The sequence below is a fragment of the Miniopterus schreibersii genome, assembly GCF_964146895.1.
Source record: "Miniopterus schreibersii genome assembly, chromosome: 16".
In the NCBI taxonomy this organism is placed as follows: Eukaryota; Metazoa; Chordata; class Mammalia; order Chiroptera; family Miniopteridae; genus Miniopterus; species Miniopterus schreibersii.
Window position 1 is genome coordinate 32,708,219 of NC_138116.1, and position 19,766 is coordinate 32,727,984.

The 19,766-nt window shown below is 45.8% G+C and overlaps 2 protein-coding genes across 2 annotated transcripts in view; one reads left to right on the forward strand and one right to left on the reverse strand.

The window, feature by feature from the left end:
- The window catches only part of LOC308568830 (uncharacterized protein), a gene marked incomplete at both ends in the record, with an annotated part of 29,773 nt that extends 11,506 nt beyond the window's left edge, over positions 1 to 18,267 (reverse strand). The window contains one exon of the mRNA XM_081162034.1: positions 17,315 to 18,267. Within this exon, the coding sequence (XP_081018160.1) occupies positions 17,315 to 18,267 (953 nt within the window). The remainder of the gene's footprint in view (positions 1 to 17,314) is intronic.
- Positions 10,239 to 11,186, forward strand: LOC308568958 (olfactory receptor 3A2; the record flags this gene model as incomplete). The annotated part of the gene is made up of 1 exon (XM_081162266.1): positions 10,239 to 11,186. One exon carries the CDS (start codon positions 10,239 to 10,241, stop codon positions 11,184 to 11,186), a length of 948 nt encoding a protein of 315 aa, XP_081018392.1.
- Positions 18,268 to 19,766: the final 1,499 nt, after the last annotated feature.

The window sequence follows — 19,766 nt, forward strand, 5'->3', positions numbered from 1 at the left end:
CCACAGGACAACCGACAGGCGCTGACAGATGCGACCTCAGCTCCACCCCCCTGCAGGAGGCCCAGGTGCCCCCCACGTCCACAGGAGCTCAGCACAGGCCCAGGGTGAGTGCAGGTGCCGAGTTCACCCAAACTCCAGGGCCCCCTGCAGTCACAGGGGCCCGGGTTCCAGAAGCCGCCCTGCTGCTCCCCTGAGATCCCTCCTAGAGTTCAGTTTCCAGAAGAATCTAGTCCCTGTCCCTGCCCCCCCTGGCCACCCATTCCCATGGTCCAGCTTCCTTCAGACCAAATGTAAAGTCACTGTCCACAAATTTTTAGGAATATCAGAAGAGAGACTTTGGTACCATTTAACTCTGTAACAATGAGGGGATCTGTGGTCTCTGCAAAGCCTGTGCTTTGAAGGGTTGGGAAAAAGGGAAATTACTTTGACAGTCCAAAGCTATGTTATTGTAGATGCAAAAAGACTAAAGACAGGCTCAGTTAAAGTAAAGATTAGCCTTTGTAGGGAAGATGCCTGTCTAGGCCATGACTACCCACCATAAACTGCTTTTAGTTAAAAAGTTTTAATTTCTGACATAGCCGGTTTCTCTCTGTGGCTCGAGCATCGGCCTGTGGACTGAAGTGTCCTGGGTTCGATTTCAGCCAAGGGCATGTGCCTCTGTTGCTGGCTCCATCCCTGGATCCGGTCAGGGCATGTGAGGAAGGCAACCAATTGATGTGTCTCCCTCAAATGGATGTTTCTCTCTCTCTCTCCCCTTCTACTCTGAAAAGGAATGGAAATAATATCCCCGGGTGCTGATAAAAAACAGTTTTAATTTTGGCGGACCAGTGTGGCTCAGTGGTTGAGCACTGAGCTATGAAGCAGCCTATGAACCAGGAGGAGTGGGTTCAATTCTGGGTCAGGGCACATGCCTGGGTTTCGGACTCAGTTCCCAGTAGGGAGCTTGCAGGAGGCAGCCGATCAATGACTCTCTCATCATTGATGTTTCTATCTCTCTGTCCCTCTCCCTTCCTCTTTCTAAAATCAATAAAGATATATTTTAAAAAACAAAAAACCCCACATTTACATACGGGGAACAAAAGCCACTGTATGAAACCAGTAACACCGTTTAGGAACAGAAAATGTCTAACACTAGACAGGGACAAGGAGGGCCTGAGGGCAATAAGCAACCCAGACAACTGAAAGCCCTTTACATGTATCATCATAATTTTTATTAAGCTAATTAACAGACTAGCTAGTAAATTCATGTGACAAGATGAAATGTTGCATGAATGCTGTGGTGGAGCCTAAAATAAGAAAAACAAAAGCAGGAGCACCACTCTACGTGTACATAAAGCCACATGAATATTTTTGGTAATTTCTAAAATGTGCCTGTTACAACTGCACAGGCTAGTATATAGAATAAAATATAATCCCTTGTGTTTGTACTAAGTCTTAAAGTGTGGCCTTTGCATGGGTGTGTCTTAATGAGACATTAGAGTGACAGTTGAGACCATTGAACTGGTTCTATCCCAGTTTTCCCCTCCCCTAGGTAATGACTATCATCTACTCTGTGTTTGTCATTCTTATGTACATTTTTATGATTTTACACAAAAGTTGTACAGCTACAAAAATAATTAGCATTGTTTTGTATATTTAAAATTTTTGTTTCCATAGCATCACCCAGGATGTATTCTGAAACTGGCTTTTTCACTCACATCACACTGTGAGTTTTGTCCGTGTCCTTACACATACTCCAGCCCCTTAGTGTTCCAGCTGTAATAGGTCTTTGCTATAACTGGTTGATTCTGCTGTTGAAGGATCACTCAGGTTACCTTCAAGACTTTGCCCAACTGTCTGCAACATTAGCACCAACAAACATTTACTAAAGGTACTCAGTTGAGTAAGGACATTCACATAAGCAAAATGAACTACTTTCTTAGCATTAAAAATGTCTTAGAATAAATTTTATAAAATTTTGAAAATATAAGCAAAAAAGTAATAACAGAGAAAGCTTTCTGTAACTTAATCATTCCAGCAACTTCTAATCTGGCCTCCTTCATATTATAGAAACAATGCCTTGACTTATTTAAAATCCTATTGTCTTATAACACTCTTGACGTGTTAGTATGTTAGAGTATGGTAGTATAGAGTTGAAAATTATATTTAAAATAGGTGTATTCATTATAAGAAATGCATATTATGCAAGTGGACAAAAGAAAAAATATTATCATTGTTTGCTGATAGAATGATAAATCTGGTAAACCTAAGGCAATCAACTGAAACACCATTAGAAATAAAATGGGATTCCAGTAATGTTGCCGTTCCCACAGTGAATTGATCTGAAAGGAATGATGTTCCCTGTAAGTTGTATAGAGCAGTGACGAAGAAAAGGTGATGGGATGTTAAGTACAAATCAGTGCTCACAGCACAGTCCCAGAGAAGCAGACCACAGCCTCGGGAGACAGCCAGTGACATTGTCATAACTGTGCATGGGGCCGGTGCGCACTTGAAACACTGGGGACCACTCTGTAAAGTACATGATTTTCTAGTCAATATGCTGCCCATCTAAAACTAATCCAGAATAATGTGGAATGTAAACTGTAATTTAAAAAGTAAAGAAAAGTAAAAATAAATAAGTAATTAAGAAAAGAAAAGAGCGGCCTATTGGAACCCTGGGGTTCGTGGGAGCGCTGCCACTGACTGGCTGTGAAGCCTCAGCCAAGGCACCTGAGCTCTTTTCGCCTCCATTCATTCACTTGAAAAATGGGTCAGGTGTGCATAAAATTGAGTAGTAAGGTGCTCAACACAAAAAGGGTGCTTGCAGTGAGCGCTCAACTAATATTGGCTGTTCTGATTACATGGAAACAAGAATCAGGACTAATAAGTGAAAATATACCGGGAACAATCCCACCCACACCATCGCCAAGCGGATATATGCAGTAAAATGTTAACTTAGTCAGGCAGGACCTTCAAAGTCTCCAGAGAGGCACAAAGTGAAAAGGTAATAAATGGACAGACAGCCAAGATTCCAAAGAGAAAGATGACCCATTGCAAAGGCGCCTGTTCAACTAGTAACCTATTCAAAGTTAATCTTCTCAAAGGCTTTTTAAGAAACAGAAGCTAATCTAAATTCCTCTAAACAGAAGCATGAAAGCAAGCTAGGCCAATGCTGGAAGAGATCACAAGGAGACACTTGCTCTGCCAAATGTTAAGGGCTCAAAACAGTGTGGTCCTGGTGCTGTTGGGACAGATCCATAGGCCTGGACAGAGACGTCAGAAACAGGGCCAAGTGCATGTGGAGCTTCGTGGACTATTATGACAACGGGTGAAGGCCGCTTCATGTACTGAATGGCATTGGGACAGCTGTCCAATTTTTGGGGGGAATAGTTAGATCAGTTTTTATATCTTAGCAAACACATTTCAAATTTAGTAAAGATCAAAATAACTTATTGTGATGTCAATTATACCTCCATAAAGCTGAAATAAAAACTGAGAAAAAATAACTTTTTTCTTTGGAATACAATGCATATGTAATAAAAAATTAAAATTAAAATAGAGGAAATAGAAATGATATTAAATTCTACCATGTAGAGATAGATAAACCCTGTATATATTTTGGTGTCTTTTTAGATGAGACTCGAAGAACAAAAAAAGCCAGTCTTGTCCAGCACTGGGGAAAGAGCACCTCAGAAAGAAAGCAGCCCCAGTTTGGGGGATTTGTCTTAAACTATAAAGAGACAGAAACACAGACGCATGTATGTACAAGACGTTTATCATGGCCTTGTTAAGAAAAACACGACCAGGAAAAGGAGGAGCTTAAACTCCCGCCATCAGAGATGTGAGGACAGTGCACACTCCGTACGACTAAAGGCACAGGGAGGCCTCTCTAAGGCAGCACGTATTCCACTGATAGTGTGAGCGTGATAATTGTGAAATTAAAAATATAATTTCTTCCTACCTAGTACAATAGAAAAGTCACCAATTATGCTTCTGTGACGCTAGTGGGACCCACTCCTCGGTGTGACTGAGCAGGAAAGGGGGGAACTCATGTGAAGGGCCCTCCAGGGTCACAGGGTTTCTTTAACCATTTGGAGACTCTTCACCTTCCTTTGGAATTTGTTTCTTCTTTATAACTCCGAGTTAGAATCTTTGCTACTTAAAAATTTAATCACACATGTAGTATATCATGTTGTAAAAGTTCAAATGATACAGACTGTCATCACTGCCCTTTTTTACCATTCGCACCATAATCCTGCCATTAAAAGTAGCTATTGGTAATAGTTGCTGTTTCCCCTTTCCAACCAATGAACACACACACACACTCACACACACACTCACAAACACGCCCACAAACATTCAAAAGGCCTCACTACCTTGTCATTGGTTTTGTCCCTGTTCACATTACACAATATAGTTCTTTACATTTCAAGCAACAAATCTATCTTATGCATTTTAAAGGCTGTATAATATTCTATTTCATGTGTAAATTATATCCTTTTAACCAAACCTATATAGATGTAATTCGAGTTTCCATTTTTTTCTTTTTATGTGATTGCTAATAATACTGGAATAATATTCTTATTGATATATCTTTCCATACTCCTGAAATTATTTTCACTGGTTAAATTCACAAAAGTAATTTATGCGTGTGTATGTGTGTGTGTGTGTGTGTGTGTGTAACCATTTCAAGGAAATGGAGTTAAAAATTGGTAATCGTTCTGCCTTTCTATTTGCCAAAAATTGTGCACCACTGACGTCTTGATCGGCAGTTTGAGAAATTTCCAGGGCAACTTGTAAGGGCAGATAGAGAATGCTTGTTATTCCAGTTGTTGACTTCACTGGATGCTATAAAAAAAACTCTGAAAATTAGATTAACTATTGCATGATTTTTGAATTTGAATTTCTTTGTTTATTATGGTTGGATAGATGTTTATATATTTTTATTTAGTATCTGTATTTATTCTTTCAAAATTGCCTGTTCATATGTTTGTCCCTTTGTGGGTAGTTTATCTTTATCTTGGTGATTGGTGGGAACACTTCATGTCTTAGGATAGTATCTCTTTGCTATTTATGTTGCTGATATATTCCTCAATTTCCTATCTGTCTTTATCTTTGTTTAGGGTGTCTCTTGCCCAAATTAAGTTTGACATTTTTGTGAAATTTATCTTGTTTTGTGCCATGTTTAGAAAAAATAACTTTTTTGTCTAAATGCTGTATAAATATTTGTCAGTGATTTTTTCTAGTGCTTTCAAATTTATATTTAAGTCAAATATTTAATACAAAAGAATTTATTTTTGTGTATGTGTTAACTTTTCCCTAGTTGATAAAACTTGCCCACCATCATAAAATGTAAACTTGACCTTAAATATGATGTATGTGCTATTATATATATATATCATAATAGTCAATAAGATGGCAGGGAAAAAAGGTCTCCACTCATATTCCTCAGTGAGCCACAATACTTGGTAGCCACAATCAGACCAAAGTGTCTTTGTGGGAGATTTGGAATCTAGGTAGGAGATTGTGAAACCCTGGTGGAACCCAAGACCAAGAAGGGCAGTGTTGAGAAGGCAGACCTGTGCTCAGGTGCCAGACTTACTGAGAGTAGTCCTGACAATAGACCTGGAAACAGCCCTGTCCCCCTTATAGACTCAGCTGCAGCCCCGTTAAAAGGCCCACCAACCTTGGTCCTAGCTGTAGATGTTGAAGTAGCCTGTGATCCAGCTCCAGCTCTTCCTAGCTACCAGACCTGCCCACCCAACTACAAGGCAGAAGACACATTCACCCACGCCCCTGAGACAGGCCCTCCAACCTCAGGACAACTGTAGACACTGAAATGGCCCTGTAACTTGGCTTCAGCACCTTGCAGTCATGGGCCAGAAATCCTGCTTGTCAGAAGACACATGCTTCTTCTGTGTCCCCAGAGGCAGGCCCACTGATCCCAGTTGAACTGAAGATCTTGGAGTGACCCCCTAACCCAGCTCCTACCCTTTGAAGCACAGGCTAGGAACACTTCTGCCCACCCAGTGACTTGGACAAAGACATGGTCCACAGGTAGGCCTGCCAAACTTGGTCTGACTGTGGTTCTTGCGGAGGCCCTATAACTAATATCCAACTTCAAAGAGCCATCTCAGCAGTTTATTGGGACCAGCTCCAGGCATCTCTGCGAGGATGTTAAATCCTGAATTCTGAAAAGTGTTCCCATGTCTATGAGCCCTCCCCATTCAGCCTTACATTCTACCTATTCCTTCATTCCCCATGATCCACTCCCATACTGCTCCCAGTTTCTGAAAGGATATATTAGCCAGTGTATTAGTTTCTTATTGCTTCTGTAACAAATTACCATAAACTTGGTGACTTAAAACAACTGAAATGTATTCTCTCATAGTTCTGGCGGTCAATTCAAAATGAGTCCTGCAAAGCTAACTTCAAGGTGTCAGGAGGGAAAGTTCTACCTGGACGCTCCAGGGCATAATCCATTCTTTGACTCCTCCTGCTTCTAGTGGCACCTGGCATTCTTGGGCTTGTGGCCACATCACTCCGACCTCTGCTTCCATCATCATATTGCCTTTTTTTCTCTGTAATAAAATATCTCTACCTTTCTCTTATAAGGACTCTTGCAATTACTTTTAGGACTCTCTTGGCTAATCTCAGATGAGCTCCTCAGCTGAAGACCCCCTAAGAATCCACAAAGTCTTTTTTACCATATGAAGCTGAATTCAAGTATTAGGGCCTGGATATCTTTGGGGCCATTATTCAGCCTACCCAGCCAGGTATGAGAATTCTTTTCAGTGAGTAAATTATTTCCTCTTGGTTTATAGGCAGGCTATTCTTTCTCAGAATATACTGAGACCTAACCCTAATTATTCTGGGGGCACTGAGGAGAAGTGGGAGAAGTTGTTGAAGTGGACAAGAACCACCTTGTAAGGCATCTGCATGGCCTTCAGGCAAAAGGAAGTTGACTTCCTCTAGCAAGGGGCAGGGATACTTTTGCCTGTCAAATTCAGGAGAGTCTGGCCTAGACAATCACATTGGTAGGCAGTTTCCCAGGGGCCCTTCTAGCTCAGTATAGCTCTTTACCACCATGCCCAAAACTATTACAGGAACCCCAAGAAACAGTCCCAGTAGCCCCCACTAACAAGGCCCTGAGGGGAAAGCACCACAGTCCTGAAATCTCACTAGAAAACTGGTTTGGAGAAAGTTTATCCCTCTTGCCTCTCTTCTGGGGCCTCCTCCCCATCCCCAGGTCTAAAGCAAGTCTGGGAGTTAGCTTGTCTCTGCTCAAACACCTTACTTGGGACTGGCCTCTGAGAAAGAAAACCCCTCCCTTAGGAAACCCGCATCTAGTCTCAATTACACCTCTAGCTTCCTGGGTGACTTGGAGGAGATGGACAAGTCTTCTTGGGCTCAGCAACCCACCATGAAGTGGAGCTTAAATCACCTGCCCTAAGGACCTGCCCTAAAGCCAGGGCAGAGGTGAGGCCTTTTAAAAGAAAGTCTAAATGCCAGAAGGTGTAAGGCATTGTTGCTATACTTATGAAGGGCTTGAGTTGTTTTCAAAACAGCTTGTATCTCTCCCCACCTGCCCTCTTTCCTGGGAGGGCTAATTTCTGGACCCCCCAGGGGATATCACCCAGTGAATATAGCCCTCGGATAGAGAAGGAATCAGCTGGTTTTCCTCATTTTCTTTTCTACAGCGCCCTACCTTCCGAGGAGGTAACTGAGCCTGCACAGCTCCTCACCTTGGTCCCTGAAGGAACTCACCGGCCTCTATGCCCACACCAGGGTGAGTGCTCTCAGGCTTCCTTCCTCTGCTCTTCTGTTGCCATCGGCTGGAACCCAACGTGACACATGGTGCCTCTGATGCCCCTAGAAAGGGAAGCCTTTTAGAGAAAGATCTCGGATGATACCGCAGAGGTCCTGGTTCCTGTCTGGCCCTTTGCCCATGGCCCCCTTTCCTGGATGAAGCCACCTGCTCTCTGTTACTCTTAGGAGAGCATATGAAGGGATTCACCAAGTCTAGTTCACTGCCCAGGACCGACTTCATCAGGCCGCCTAGAACTTTCTTTCCAGTCACAGGCCTTGTTGAGTCTTTGCATCACTGGGAGCAGGGAGGAAGTGGGTGGTGGTCCAGAGTAAAGTAGGAAACTGTCTTAGCTCAATGAGGAGAACCTGGGGCTAATTACAAAGCCCCTAGAGTGGTCATAGGGGAGGGCTCCTCATGATGGGCATCATAGTGACCCTGTCAGACGCTCTAGATGTCTCTGGATGATCGGAGGTCATCACAGAATCCCCTGGTTTCAAACAAGCTGTACCTCTGGCCATCTGAGGGTTGGCAGCAGCTGTTTGGTTGCTCCCCTCTCCCTGGCTATAACTTGCTTGTCTGGAAGGTATCCCCCTCCTAAGGGCCTTATTCCTTTGGGTGCTTTACATGAAAGGAAATATGTTGGGGTGTGGATCGCTACATTACCTGCTTGTCCCATCACAGGCAAGGAAAGCAGTCGTCCCTGCAGCAGCCTTGCACCCTGCACTTGCCTCTCCCCCTCCCCTACATCCTACTGATTCATAAAAGTCTCGCCCAAAGTCAGTATGTCCACAAGGTCCTCCATGACAACTCCAGCTCATACTAGAGCTCTCCTCTGACATCCTCTAACACTTGAACCATCATTTACTTAAGAAATATTGAGTACCTACTACGCGTGAAGTATTATGGTAAGTACTGCGACTGGGAAACTGAATCCGGCTTACAGGGAAGCAGGGGAGACGTGCTTTTTAGAGAAGTGACTTGGCTGGAAGGTAAACAGTAATAAGCTCCCTGAAATAAGGTTTAGTGGAGGAGAGAGAGTCTTCCTTTGGGATGGGGACGTTTTTGCAAAGAATTCACTCAGCAGCCAGTATTTGAGTCAAATCTTGATACCCTTGGCCATGTGGAGTTGGAAGGAAGCCGTTGCAGGTAGAGAACACAGCAAGAGCAAAGAGGTAAAAAGTGGCAGGGTCCAAATGTAATGCTTGTGTTAAAATGAACCCAAAGGGAAAAACAGAAAGTGGTTAATTTGTCTTTAATGTAAGTATATGTAAAGAGCTGCTATCCATGCACTGATTTGTCAATTGGCAAAGCATTTCTGTTACTAGTTTTATCAATAATGATCACACCTGAGAATGATCCCCCTTCACCAATCAGGTTCTCTCAGACCTTTAAGGCTGTTCTAGATGTCACCACGCGTCCACCTTCTTATCCCTGTGAGCTCAGGCCCTCATCACCCTTCCCCTGTTGCTACAGTCACCAGACTCCATCCTCTGATTCCAGTGTATTCTGTGCAAGGGGACGTGAAGCTCTGCTTATCCCATGGGCATTAAAGACACATGAACAGTTTCTGACCAGGAGTTTATTATAAGAGCTGAGAAACTTAGCTCAGTCTGGCTCTACGATGTGCTCGCTTCATTTGAGGACCTCCCGTCAGAGCTACCGGTCAATCTATCAGGCCCAGGTCAAGGGCAAGTGGAAGGCTAGAGGCTTCACAATGCAGAAAACTCACTGTCCGTAGAGGCAACCACCCTGTAGGTCATGTTGCAATTTTTATTCCAGGTAGCAGATACTATAAAGAGAAAAAATCACTTTAAATGAAGCTGTTATTCAAAGTCTAGTGTAAGGGCCTAATTAACAATAAGAACAGGAGGGATTTTGAATTTATATTTCAGAGTATGTGCCTCACTTTGGAGAAATGAACTTGGCCAGAGTGTCTGATGTCCACAGTCATGGGGATGGTCTCCCTGATTCTTGCCACATCTTTGCTTGAGCTTCAATATTTCTAAAGGCCTTGAAACCCCAGTTATGTTTTAAAATGCCATCTAGTTTTTCTGGAGATGTCATTAATTTTTTATTTTGAAATCTGCTCATTGGTTTGAGCTAATTCCTCAGAGTAAAACGGGGAAATTCCATCTGAATCTTACTCAATTCAAAGAAGAAGACTGCTTTTATCTTAATTTATTTTCCCAAGTATTCTGACCCTTTCAATAAGGAGAGTGTGGGAGGGACGAGGTGATGGTGGCTTGGGGCATCTCAGCTGAGAGGAGGGCAGAGGCTTTGAGGTGGTGGGAGGTCAGTGAGTGAGGTGGTGGGAATGGGGAAATCATCACCTGGAAAGCTGGGAACTTATTGGGGAGTTTTGAATATAGGTGGTTCAAAACATTTGTGTTGAATAAATACATTAAGCAGACCGATGCTTCCACACCTGGGGCATTTCCTTACAGGACTCATGGATCCAGAAGCTGGGACCAATGGGACTGCTGTGACCGAGTTCATTCTACTGGGCCTGGTTGAAACAGAGCAGTTGCAGCCCGTGGTCTTTGTGCTTTTCCTCTTTGCCTACCTGGTCACAGTTGGGGGCAACCTCAGCATCCTGACTGCCATCTTGGTGGAGCCCAAACTCCACACCCCCATGTACTTCTTCCTGGGGAACTTATCAGTACTGGATGTTGGATGTGTCAGTGTCACTGTTCCTGCAATGTTGGGGCGGCTCCTGTCCCACAAGCGTACAATTTCCTACGATGCCTGTGTCTCCCAACTCTTCCTCTTCTACCTTCTGGCTGGGACAGACTGCTTCCTGTTGACAGCCATGGCCTATGACCGATTCCTGGCCATCTGCCGGCCCCTCACCTACAGCATCCGCATGAGCCACACAGTCCAGAGGATATTGGTGGCTGCATCTTGGGCCTGCGCCCTCACCAATGCACTGACCCACGTTATTGCCCTAACTACACTCAACTTCTGTGGTCCCAATGAGGTCAATCACTTCTACTGTGACGTCCCGCAGCTCCTCCAGCTCTCTTGCTCCAGCACCCAGCTCAATGAGCTGCTGCTCTTCGCTGTGGGTTTCCTGATGGCAGGGGCACCCATGGTTCTCATCATCACCTCCTACGTCTACGTGGTGGCTGCTGTGCTACAAATCCGTTCAGTGGAGGGCAGGAAGAAAGCCTTCTCCACATGTGGCTCCCATCTCACTGTGGTTTGCCTCTTCTATGGAACTGGTATCTTCAACTACATGCGTCTGGGTTCAGAGGCGGCTTCAGACAAAGACAAAGGGGTTGGAGTTTTCAACACAGTTATCAACCCCATGCTGAACCCACTTATCTACAGCCTTAGAAACCCTGATGTGCAGGGTGCTCTGTGGCGGGTCCTTGTGGGGAGGCGGTTACTGACCTGAGGGGTGGTAAGATCTCGCTTTTCCTCCCTTTTTTTTTGGTTTGTGGAAAAATTTCCAAGAAAGCAGGAACCTGGAGAAATGATTATGAACCATTCACTTATAGGTCCTGATGTTGGAAAATTTTGTGTGGTGTGTTTGTCTTGCAAAGAAACCCTACATGATTTACTCATTTATTAATACAATAAATATATATTGAATTGCTACTATGATCCAAACACTCTCCTAGGGCACTCTCCTGGTGAACAAAATAGACAAATGTCTCTGCACTCATGCAACTCTCGTTCTAATGAAGGGAGAAAGTAAATGAAATAAATAAGCATGACATATGATAGATCACCTGGTGATATCTGCTATAGAGGGAGAGCAGTAGGAAAGGGGCTATGAGGTTATGATGTGCCCAGCTAGTCCCCTTGGGAAGTTGTTCCCTTGTTTTTGGCTATGCTCGCGTTCCAGGTCGAGTTGAAGCTTTGCAAGCCAGGTAGTTCTGGGCAGCAAGGAAGGATTATTTGCTTAATGACAGCCTTAATAAGCAAGAATATCACTTTGAAGTTTTCTTCTCATGGGAAATGTGAGATTCATTGTAGGTTAGAGTACAGGAAGCTGTTTTAAACCAGTGCCAAGGATTATTCTACTGTTCAGCTTTCACCTCCAAGAAAATCAGTTCCTTCTCTTTACAAACACAAAATCCCATAGGATGCTTAGGGGACAGGAGAGGGAAATAGCCCATTAAACAGAAGCTGCATTAGCACATACATGATATATCTTCAGGTCAAAATGGGCAGTTTCATCTGCATCCTCTGCCCTGTCTTTCTTTCTGTCTCATTGAGTCAACTTTCTCTCCTACATGATCAGCCTTTGGAGCAGTAGCACTTATATTCCAACCAGGTCCTTAGAATTTTCACCCTAGAATGTCCAATATACCCTCCTCCAAAGCCTTGCTTTTCTCTCCCAAACCTCCTCGTTCAGAAAATATCTGTAATGCAGTCCCTGGCAGTGGTGTTTCTCTGTGAATTTGCTTTGTTAGTACATCTGTGCAGCTCCACCCAGAGAATTCCCTCCCCTTGAGGGTCGTCCAGGCTTCAGCTCCGCCCGCCGCCCCTGGCCTCTTCCCCTCCAGCCTCCGGGGGCTGCTCACCCTGTCCTGGCAGCTCTGCTCTGCGGCCTCTCCGCTGGATCACTCCCGAAACTGTCCCCTGGCTACCCCTGGATCCTGGCTTCTCCCTGATCTCTCCTTAGAGCCAGGGAACTGGAAGAAAGAGCTGAAATGAGGGTGGGAAAGAAGACATGAGAGCGGCCAGGAGGATGGGACTGGGAGCGCAGGACTGAAGGGGTGAGGGTGCGGGAGGGACGGGGCGGGGCGGTGAGCAGCGGGGTAGGAAAGAACAGAAAGCAGGGGAAGGACGTGAGAATAGGGGCTGAGAAAGGATGGGAGCAAGGGGAGAATTAAACAGAATGACTAGGGAACGTTGAGGCCGAGGACGGGTGTGCAGAAAATGCGGCATGAACAGGGATGGAGATGACAAGATGCCCGCTATGGAATGCCCCCCGTCAGCGGCGGGCACATAATAAATGGCACCACTGCTGTTCCTGTTAGGCCGCACCGTTGCCAAAGGCAGAGTGAGGCAAAGTCCTCCGGGAACCCCTCCTGCCTTCCTCTGGGCAGCAGGCAGTGTCAGAGGTCAGGGTAGGACAGACGGGTGGGCAGCGGGAGGGAAGATGTGGTGCTGAGGGCTGGAGTCCACAGCCCCCGGGCGGCAGAGCCGTCAGCTCCTGCTCCGCGGGCAGGGCCTGCCAATACAGCCTCAGGGGCAGAGGTGACGTATGTCTCTGTCCGATACTCTTGGTTCTCCAGACACTTTGGGATTAAAGAGAATGAGCTTCTCTCAAAGGGTAAAATTCTTGTTAAGGAAAACCAGGCATGTGGGCGGTCACCACTGCTCTGTGACCTTAGACACTTCCCTTCTGTGGTTGGCCTGGTTTCACCTGTCCCCTAAGGACCCGGGACCAGGTCACCTCTCCACGGTTCTTCACACTTAACTCCGTTAGGTTATAATAGTCTGGGTGAACTGCTTCCTAAGGCTGAACCCAGGAAATACTTCGAGAGCATTGCCACCACAATTGTCACCACTCCATGCAGCCTCTGAGCATTTAGCACTGTCCCAACTCCTCTCCTCTATTACCCCAAAGGGGAATCTAGGGCCCCCAGACCTTGGCATGCTTCCTTCTGAATGTTTACCCCAAACTTTTAAGGGTGTTTTCCTTGGAAATTGTTTTCTACGCTCTGCTTCCCCTCCAAGACCAGAGAGATTCCCTAACAAGTGGGAGGTGTTTTTCTTTTGGGATTTCTTTGTGTCCACAAATGTAAATATCTTTTGTTAAAAATTATTTGGAAATGCTGCATCTGCTCCAGAGATTTTACTCATATGTGACACGCATATTTCACATCCTGAGGACCATTCCTGTGCTGTGATCTGCTTTTTATTTTTCCTGCACGTTATGCAATATAATCTTTGTCATGACCAGCACTGAAGTCTCCCTTTTTCTGTTGAATGCTTGCAGGTACAGCACTGTGCACGTAAACCGTGTTCCCCTAATCCACCTTCTATTGAGGTGATGTGGGTTCTTTCCCACTGTTTTGCAGGCACAAACAGCGCTGTGATGAGTATCTTTACAGAAAGATCTTTCCAAATTTCTGTAATTATTTACTTAGGATTAGTTCCTGTGAGTAACTGAGATTTTAAAAAATACAAATGTAAAGTTTGAGATGCACATGCACACACACATATACTGGCCTCTTACTGTCCAAAACTTTTGCACTAATTTGTACAACCACCAGGTTGTGATAATGCCTCATTACCCATCAAGGATTGTTATAAATAAATGTTTTTAATTTTTACAATTGGAAGGTGGACAAATGGCAATAATTTTACATGAATTTTTAATTCTAGTTAAAACTGCAGTTGGGTCTCTTTTCACATATTTGTTGGCCAATTCCTTCGTTTGGAATTGCAGTTTGAGAGCCTTTGCCCTCTTTTCCATTGGATTGTTTGTTCGTTAGGAAATCTTAATCCTTATTGATAGCAGCTTTTTTTCACGTGACTTGCAAATATTTTCTCTTGCTTGCCATTTGTCTCAATTCCTTGTGTGTTTTGCCAAATAGTTGTGTTACCTTTCTATATGGTCAAATCTGTCTTTTCTTATCATGTTTTTGATTTTGTGTCTCACTTTGAGCATAAAACATTTTTTCCACCTCTATCAGGCAGGCTCGGCTCGGCTGTATTGTGCTAACAAAGCCCCTAAAATCTCAGAGGTTTGCCACAGCAAAGAGTCATTTTATATTCGTGTGACCTCAATGATCTGATGGATCTGAAGGGTGATTGTTTTTCAGGCTGCTCATCTCTCCCGATTCTAAGGGTGAGAGGAACGGCCCCCGAGCCCCCCATGTGTCCGAGTGGGAGCAGGAGTCGGCCTCCTCTCTGACAAGGGCCTGACTGCGCTGACTTCTGTCCCCCTTTCCAGCCGCTGCCAGTCTCCGCCTGGCATCCGGGGGGTGCGGGGAGCGTGGGGCAGGGCTCCCGAGGGGGGATCGGCACAGCTCCCTGGCCTGGCCACAGTGATGATGTTTTTCTATGAGGACACGTGCCTTCAGTTAGTGTAATGAGATTCTTTACACTAGTGACAGGAAAAACCTTCTGGATGTTCTGAATTAAATTCTAGCAGCCGGAGTCTGAAGGAGACAGAGCGGTCGGCCTGTGGATGGCTGGGGCAGCTCAGAGGGCTGCTCAGCTTTCTGAGGGCAGGTGGGGACTCAGAATTCACTTCCAGGTGGCTGTTTCTGTGATTGTCTGAAAGAGAGAAAGAAGCCCCCCTGTTTTTGGTAGAATGTTAACTGGCACAGTGCCGCTAAAGAAACACAATGTCGCTTTTGCCTGGTGCCCGTAAGGGTTCCTGAAGCTTCCTCTCCTTTCTGAAACCTCACAGGCAAAGAAACGCAAACAAAGCAACAGCTGGGTCCCCTCCTGGTGGAGGTGCAGGGGTGGATTTTAGGGGACCTTTTCGGAAAATGTGTCAACGCTCTGAACAAGGAAAACTTTTGGCCCAGCAAGTCCACTTGACCAATTTCTCCTAAGGAAACAATCAGGCAAGGGAACAAGGGGAAGACAGTCATGGCCGTGTTGCAAAGATGGGGAAAACTGACCGCAACTGAATATTGAGTAATGGGAAGGGAGTTAAGTGAATTCTGATATATTTATTGACTTGCACACTGAAATACTGCATAGGCATTAGGTAGTAATATAGTGAATATTTACTAACATAGATATTATGATGTAAAAAAACAAGTTTGAAAACAGTTTGAATTCATTCTGAAAAATACATACTCAGCAGAGATCAAAGTGTAAAATTTAAGTACAGATTTTGGATTATTTTTACTTTAATATTCCGACAATAATGTATATTGTTGGTTTAATGAAAACAATAAAAGTGAACAATAGTAAACACTCAGTGGTCTCTCATCGCCTACAGAATATATTCCAAGCTCTCCAACGAGGCCTTGGTGGCCCCACTGTGTCCCCTGCAGCTTCCGGGCTTGCTCACCAGTCACACTCAGCTGGGACAGTCCCCGCACGCGCCGGGCTGTTTCCTCACTGCCTGTGCCCAGCTCCCCCGGCCGAGCGCCAACTGCGCTGGATGCGCCGGGCCCCTGCCGAGGGCTTTGGCTCTTCCCTCTCTTAATGCCCACACAGCTACCCCCTGAGTCAAGGGCTTTTTCTCAATTTACAGAGGAGAAAACGATGCTTAGAAATGGTGGGGGGACTTCCTCAGACGCCCTAGGGATGCGGAGAGCTGCCTGCCCCAAAGCAACGCTCCTCTCCGCCCCAGGCCTCCTCCCCGGGAGCATCTTATTTTCCCTGCCCCCTTTCCTGGGTGACCCTTCGCCTTCCTTCATCTCTGTGCAGCTGCTGGCACCTTAAGGAAGCCTCCCCGAGTCCCCATCACCGACAAGGCAGCCTAGGCTCTCCGACCTTGTGTCCAGACCATGACCCTTCAGACGTGGTGTTAGCGTGGCCTTCACCCCCGGGCATTGTGAGCTGCTGGTCATGTTCGGAACCCAATTCCAGGCCCTGACGGTCAGTCCCCATCATCCACGGAATGAAGGGACCCCAAGGTCATTTCAGCCGTGTCTGTGGAAGTCGAGGTCAGGGCTGGCTCCCCGACTCCCCTGTAAAGGATTGCTCTCCCTTCACACTGTCCCCACCCGATGACTCACCTCCCCATCAGCTCCCCTTCCCTCTCTGGCCCTTGCACTGCCCAGGGCAGGCTGCCCCTGAGTAGAGACCGGGTCCCCCATTCACCTCGTCCCTGTCTGCTGCCTCCTCGCTCCTCTTCAGGAATGTGTGTCGATACCCTGAGAGTTTTGTTTGCGTGAGGAGTGGAGCGGTTGCGGGGGCAATGGAGTGAGCAGCCTCAGTAATAGAAGACAGGATGGGCTGCCAGGGATAAGGTCTTCCCACAGGGAACCGGAAAGCAGGAGAAAGGCACAGGCACTGTTGTTTAAGGTCCAGGAGACAAAAATCAACCCAGAGCAAAGGAGAGAACTTTTCTATGAGGTTTGCCAGACTTGGAGGGCTGTGTCCAGAGAGACTGTGGGTGAGATGGAAGCAGTGGGAGTTGTGCCCAGCAGAGAGCCAGGAGCCTGGGCAGCCTCACTCAGAACACTTGCAGTGGGGTTAGTGCAAGGTGTCTTCTCCAAATGGCTCCTTAGCGGAGGCTAGAGCTCAAGGGCATAGTGAGTGTGTGCTAGAGAACATGAGATCCCTCCCAGGCCATAACTGGCTATATTTTGAAAGGTTGGAAGGGGGCACTGTGGTCCTGTGGTCAGGCAAGTCAAGGATTTGATCCTGCAAATATTTAGTGTTAGTGTTAGCATGACCTTAGTTATTGCCAAGGTTGGTGAGATCTGGGGTTACTGGGTTACAAATGTCTTTTCTTCATCACTGATCTATGAGCTCGTCTGAGCAGGAGCTATGTCCTATTTACTCCTGTATTCCCCACAGGATAATGCTCTTCACATGGTAGAGCAAATTCCAAGTCTTCACTTCTGTGCCCCAAATTACCCTCATGTGAACCTCTGGAAGGCTTTCCCTAGGAAGAGTCTTCCCAGAGCCCCATGCATGTCCTTGTTCCTCAGGCTGTAGATGAAAGGGTTCATCATGGGGGTGACCACAGCGTACATCACTGTGGCCACTGAGTCCTTCAAGGAGTAAGTGTGCAGGGGCTTCAGATAGACCATACAAAGTGTCCCATAGAAGAGGGAGACCACAGCCAAATGGGAGGCACAGGTGGAGAAGGCTTTGTACTTCCCAGTGGCTGAGGGTATTAGGAGGATGGCTCTGACAATCCAGACATAGGACAAGATCATGAACCCTAAGGGGGTGAGGAATATAAAGCAGCCTGTGGCAATCAGCACTGTGTGATTGATCTGAGTGTTGGAACACGCGAGCCTCAGCAAGACATACATCTCACAGAAGATGTGGTGGATCTTCCGGGACCCACAGAAGGTCACCCTGGTCATGAGGAGGGTGTGGATGAGGCCATAGAGGACAGAGAGCACCCAACACAAGGTGAGAAGCATCATACAGAGCCCAGGGCTCATGGCCGTGGTATACTGCAGGGGGCGACAGATGGCCACGTAGCGGTCATATGCCATCGTGGCCAGGATGAGGTTGTCCAGGGCCACCAAGGAGACCAGGAAGTAGAGCTGTGTCAGGCATCCTGCATAGGAGATGGCTTTGTTCTGGGATTGAAGGTTCACCAGCATCTTGGGGATTGTGTTGGTGACAAAGAAGAGATCAGTGAAGGAGAGGTTGGCCAGAAAGAAGTACATTGGAGTGTGCAGACGGGAATCAGAGCCAATGGCCAGAATTATGAGCATATTTCCCACCACCGTGACCAGGTACATGGACAGGAACATCCAAAACAGGACGCGCTGGTCTTCAGGGCTCTCTGAGATCCCCAGCAGCAGGAAGTCAGAGACTCTACTCTGGTTGCCTCCATCCATTTCCCCAACTGTTTGCAACATTAGCACTAACAAATGTTTGTTTACTAAGTGCCCTCAATTGAACAAGGACATTCACAGAAGCAAAATCAGCTATATTCTTAGCATTAACCTAACTTAGACTAAATTTTATAATATTTTTAGATTAGCAACAAGATAAAAACAGGCACAAACCCATAACATGGTAAATCTTTTTGCAACTTAGTCAATCCAGCTAAATTTAATCTGACATACTCAATATACAGGAATAATGTCCTGTTGTATTTCAAACCCTATCATCTCACAATACTCTTGAACTGCTTAAAAATTACTACATTATGATATTGAATATATTTTAAAATATTTAAAACAGTGTATGCATTATAACAAATGGCTATTATCAATTGGACAAAAGGGAGAAAGTAAAAATATTGGAAAGAAGAAAGAAAAATTACTAGTATTTGCTGATAGGATAATCTATCTGGGAAATCTAAGATAATCCAGTGAAAAGCTGCTAGAAATAAAAAGCAACTTCAGTGAAGTGGCCATTCACACACTGAATAGCACCCGAAAGGGATGGTGTTCCCAGTGGGCCGTATAGGGCAATGGTTAAGGTTGTGCCATCAGAGGCTGGAAGTCTTGCTGAGCTCTGCCACTCGCTGTGACACCTCAGGCAAGTTACCTGAGCTCTTGAAGACTTGCTTTTTTCCTGTGAAAAATTAGATGCAAGGATAAAATTAAGTAATAAAGTGCTTAACACAAAGAGTTGGCCTGTGGTGGGCACTCAATAAAAATTGACCATTCCTATTATAAATATATACATTGGTATGTAAACAATCATCCGGTGAAAGTACAGTGTTTGTGTGAGGCAGAAAATGGAAAAGAGAGAAAACCAGAGAAAGAGAAAAGAGAGAGATGAGCCCAAGACCTCCAGCCCTTACCCACTGCTCTGTGCTGGTTTCTGAGTCCACAGTTCTGCCGCCTCCACTGTTTTCCTGGGTTCAACAAAAAGTCACAGTCAGGACGTAGAAGATGCTAAGGAATGCTGTGGGACTCAGGGCTGGAACAGGTAAAGGTAAAAGCCGGGGAACTGGTACCTGGATCCCTGGTCTGCGCAGTAAAGGAGACAGAGCCTAAGGCTGTGGGTGCCCCAGGGAGGCTGGGGGACCTGAGAGCTGATGCCTGAGCCTCATGCTCAGGAAGGAAGTGGCTGAGTGAGGACTGTGTCAGGCCTATTCATAATTTGGGGGAGGCCTCAGGGAAGCAATCCCAAGACAGCTTCTTCAGACGAGAGTGGGTAATTGCTCCAATGAACAAGGGTCTTGGGATATGCCCGATTCTCCTTCCTCTTACCCTCACTTTATGGCCTCCACAAACTTCCTCCTCGCTTCTCCCGACTTGAGAAAGATAGGATGGGCTTGGATCTCCCAAACCATAGATTGCTCAGCCCATCCCCTCTCTGACCAAACTCCTAGCACCACTGACTCAAAGCTGAAAGGACATCAGATTCAAACGAGTCTATCTACCCCTCCCCCTCCATATCT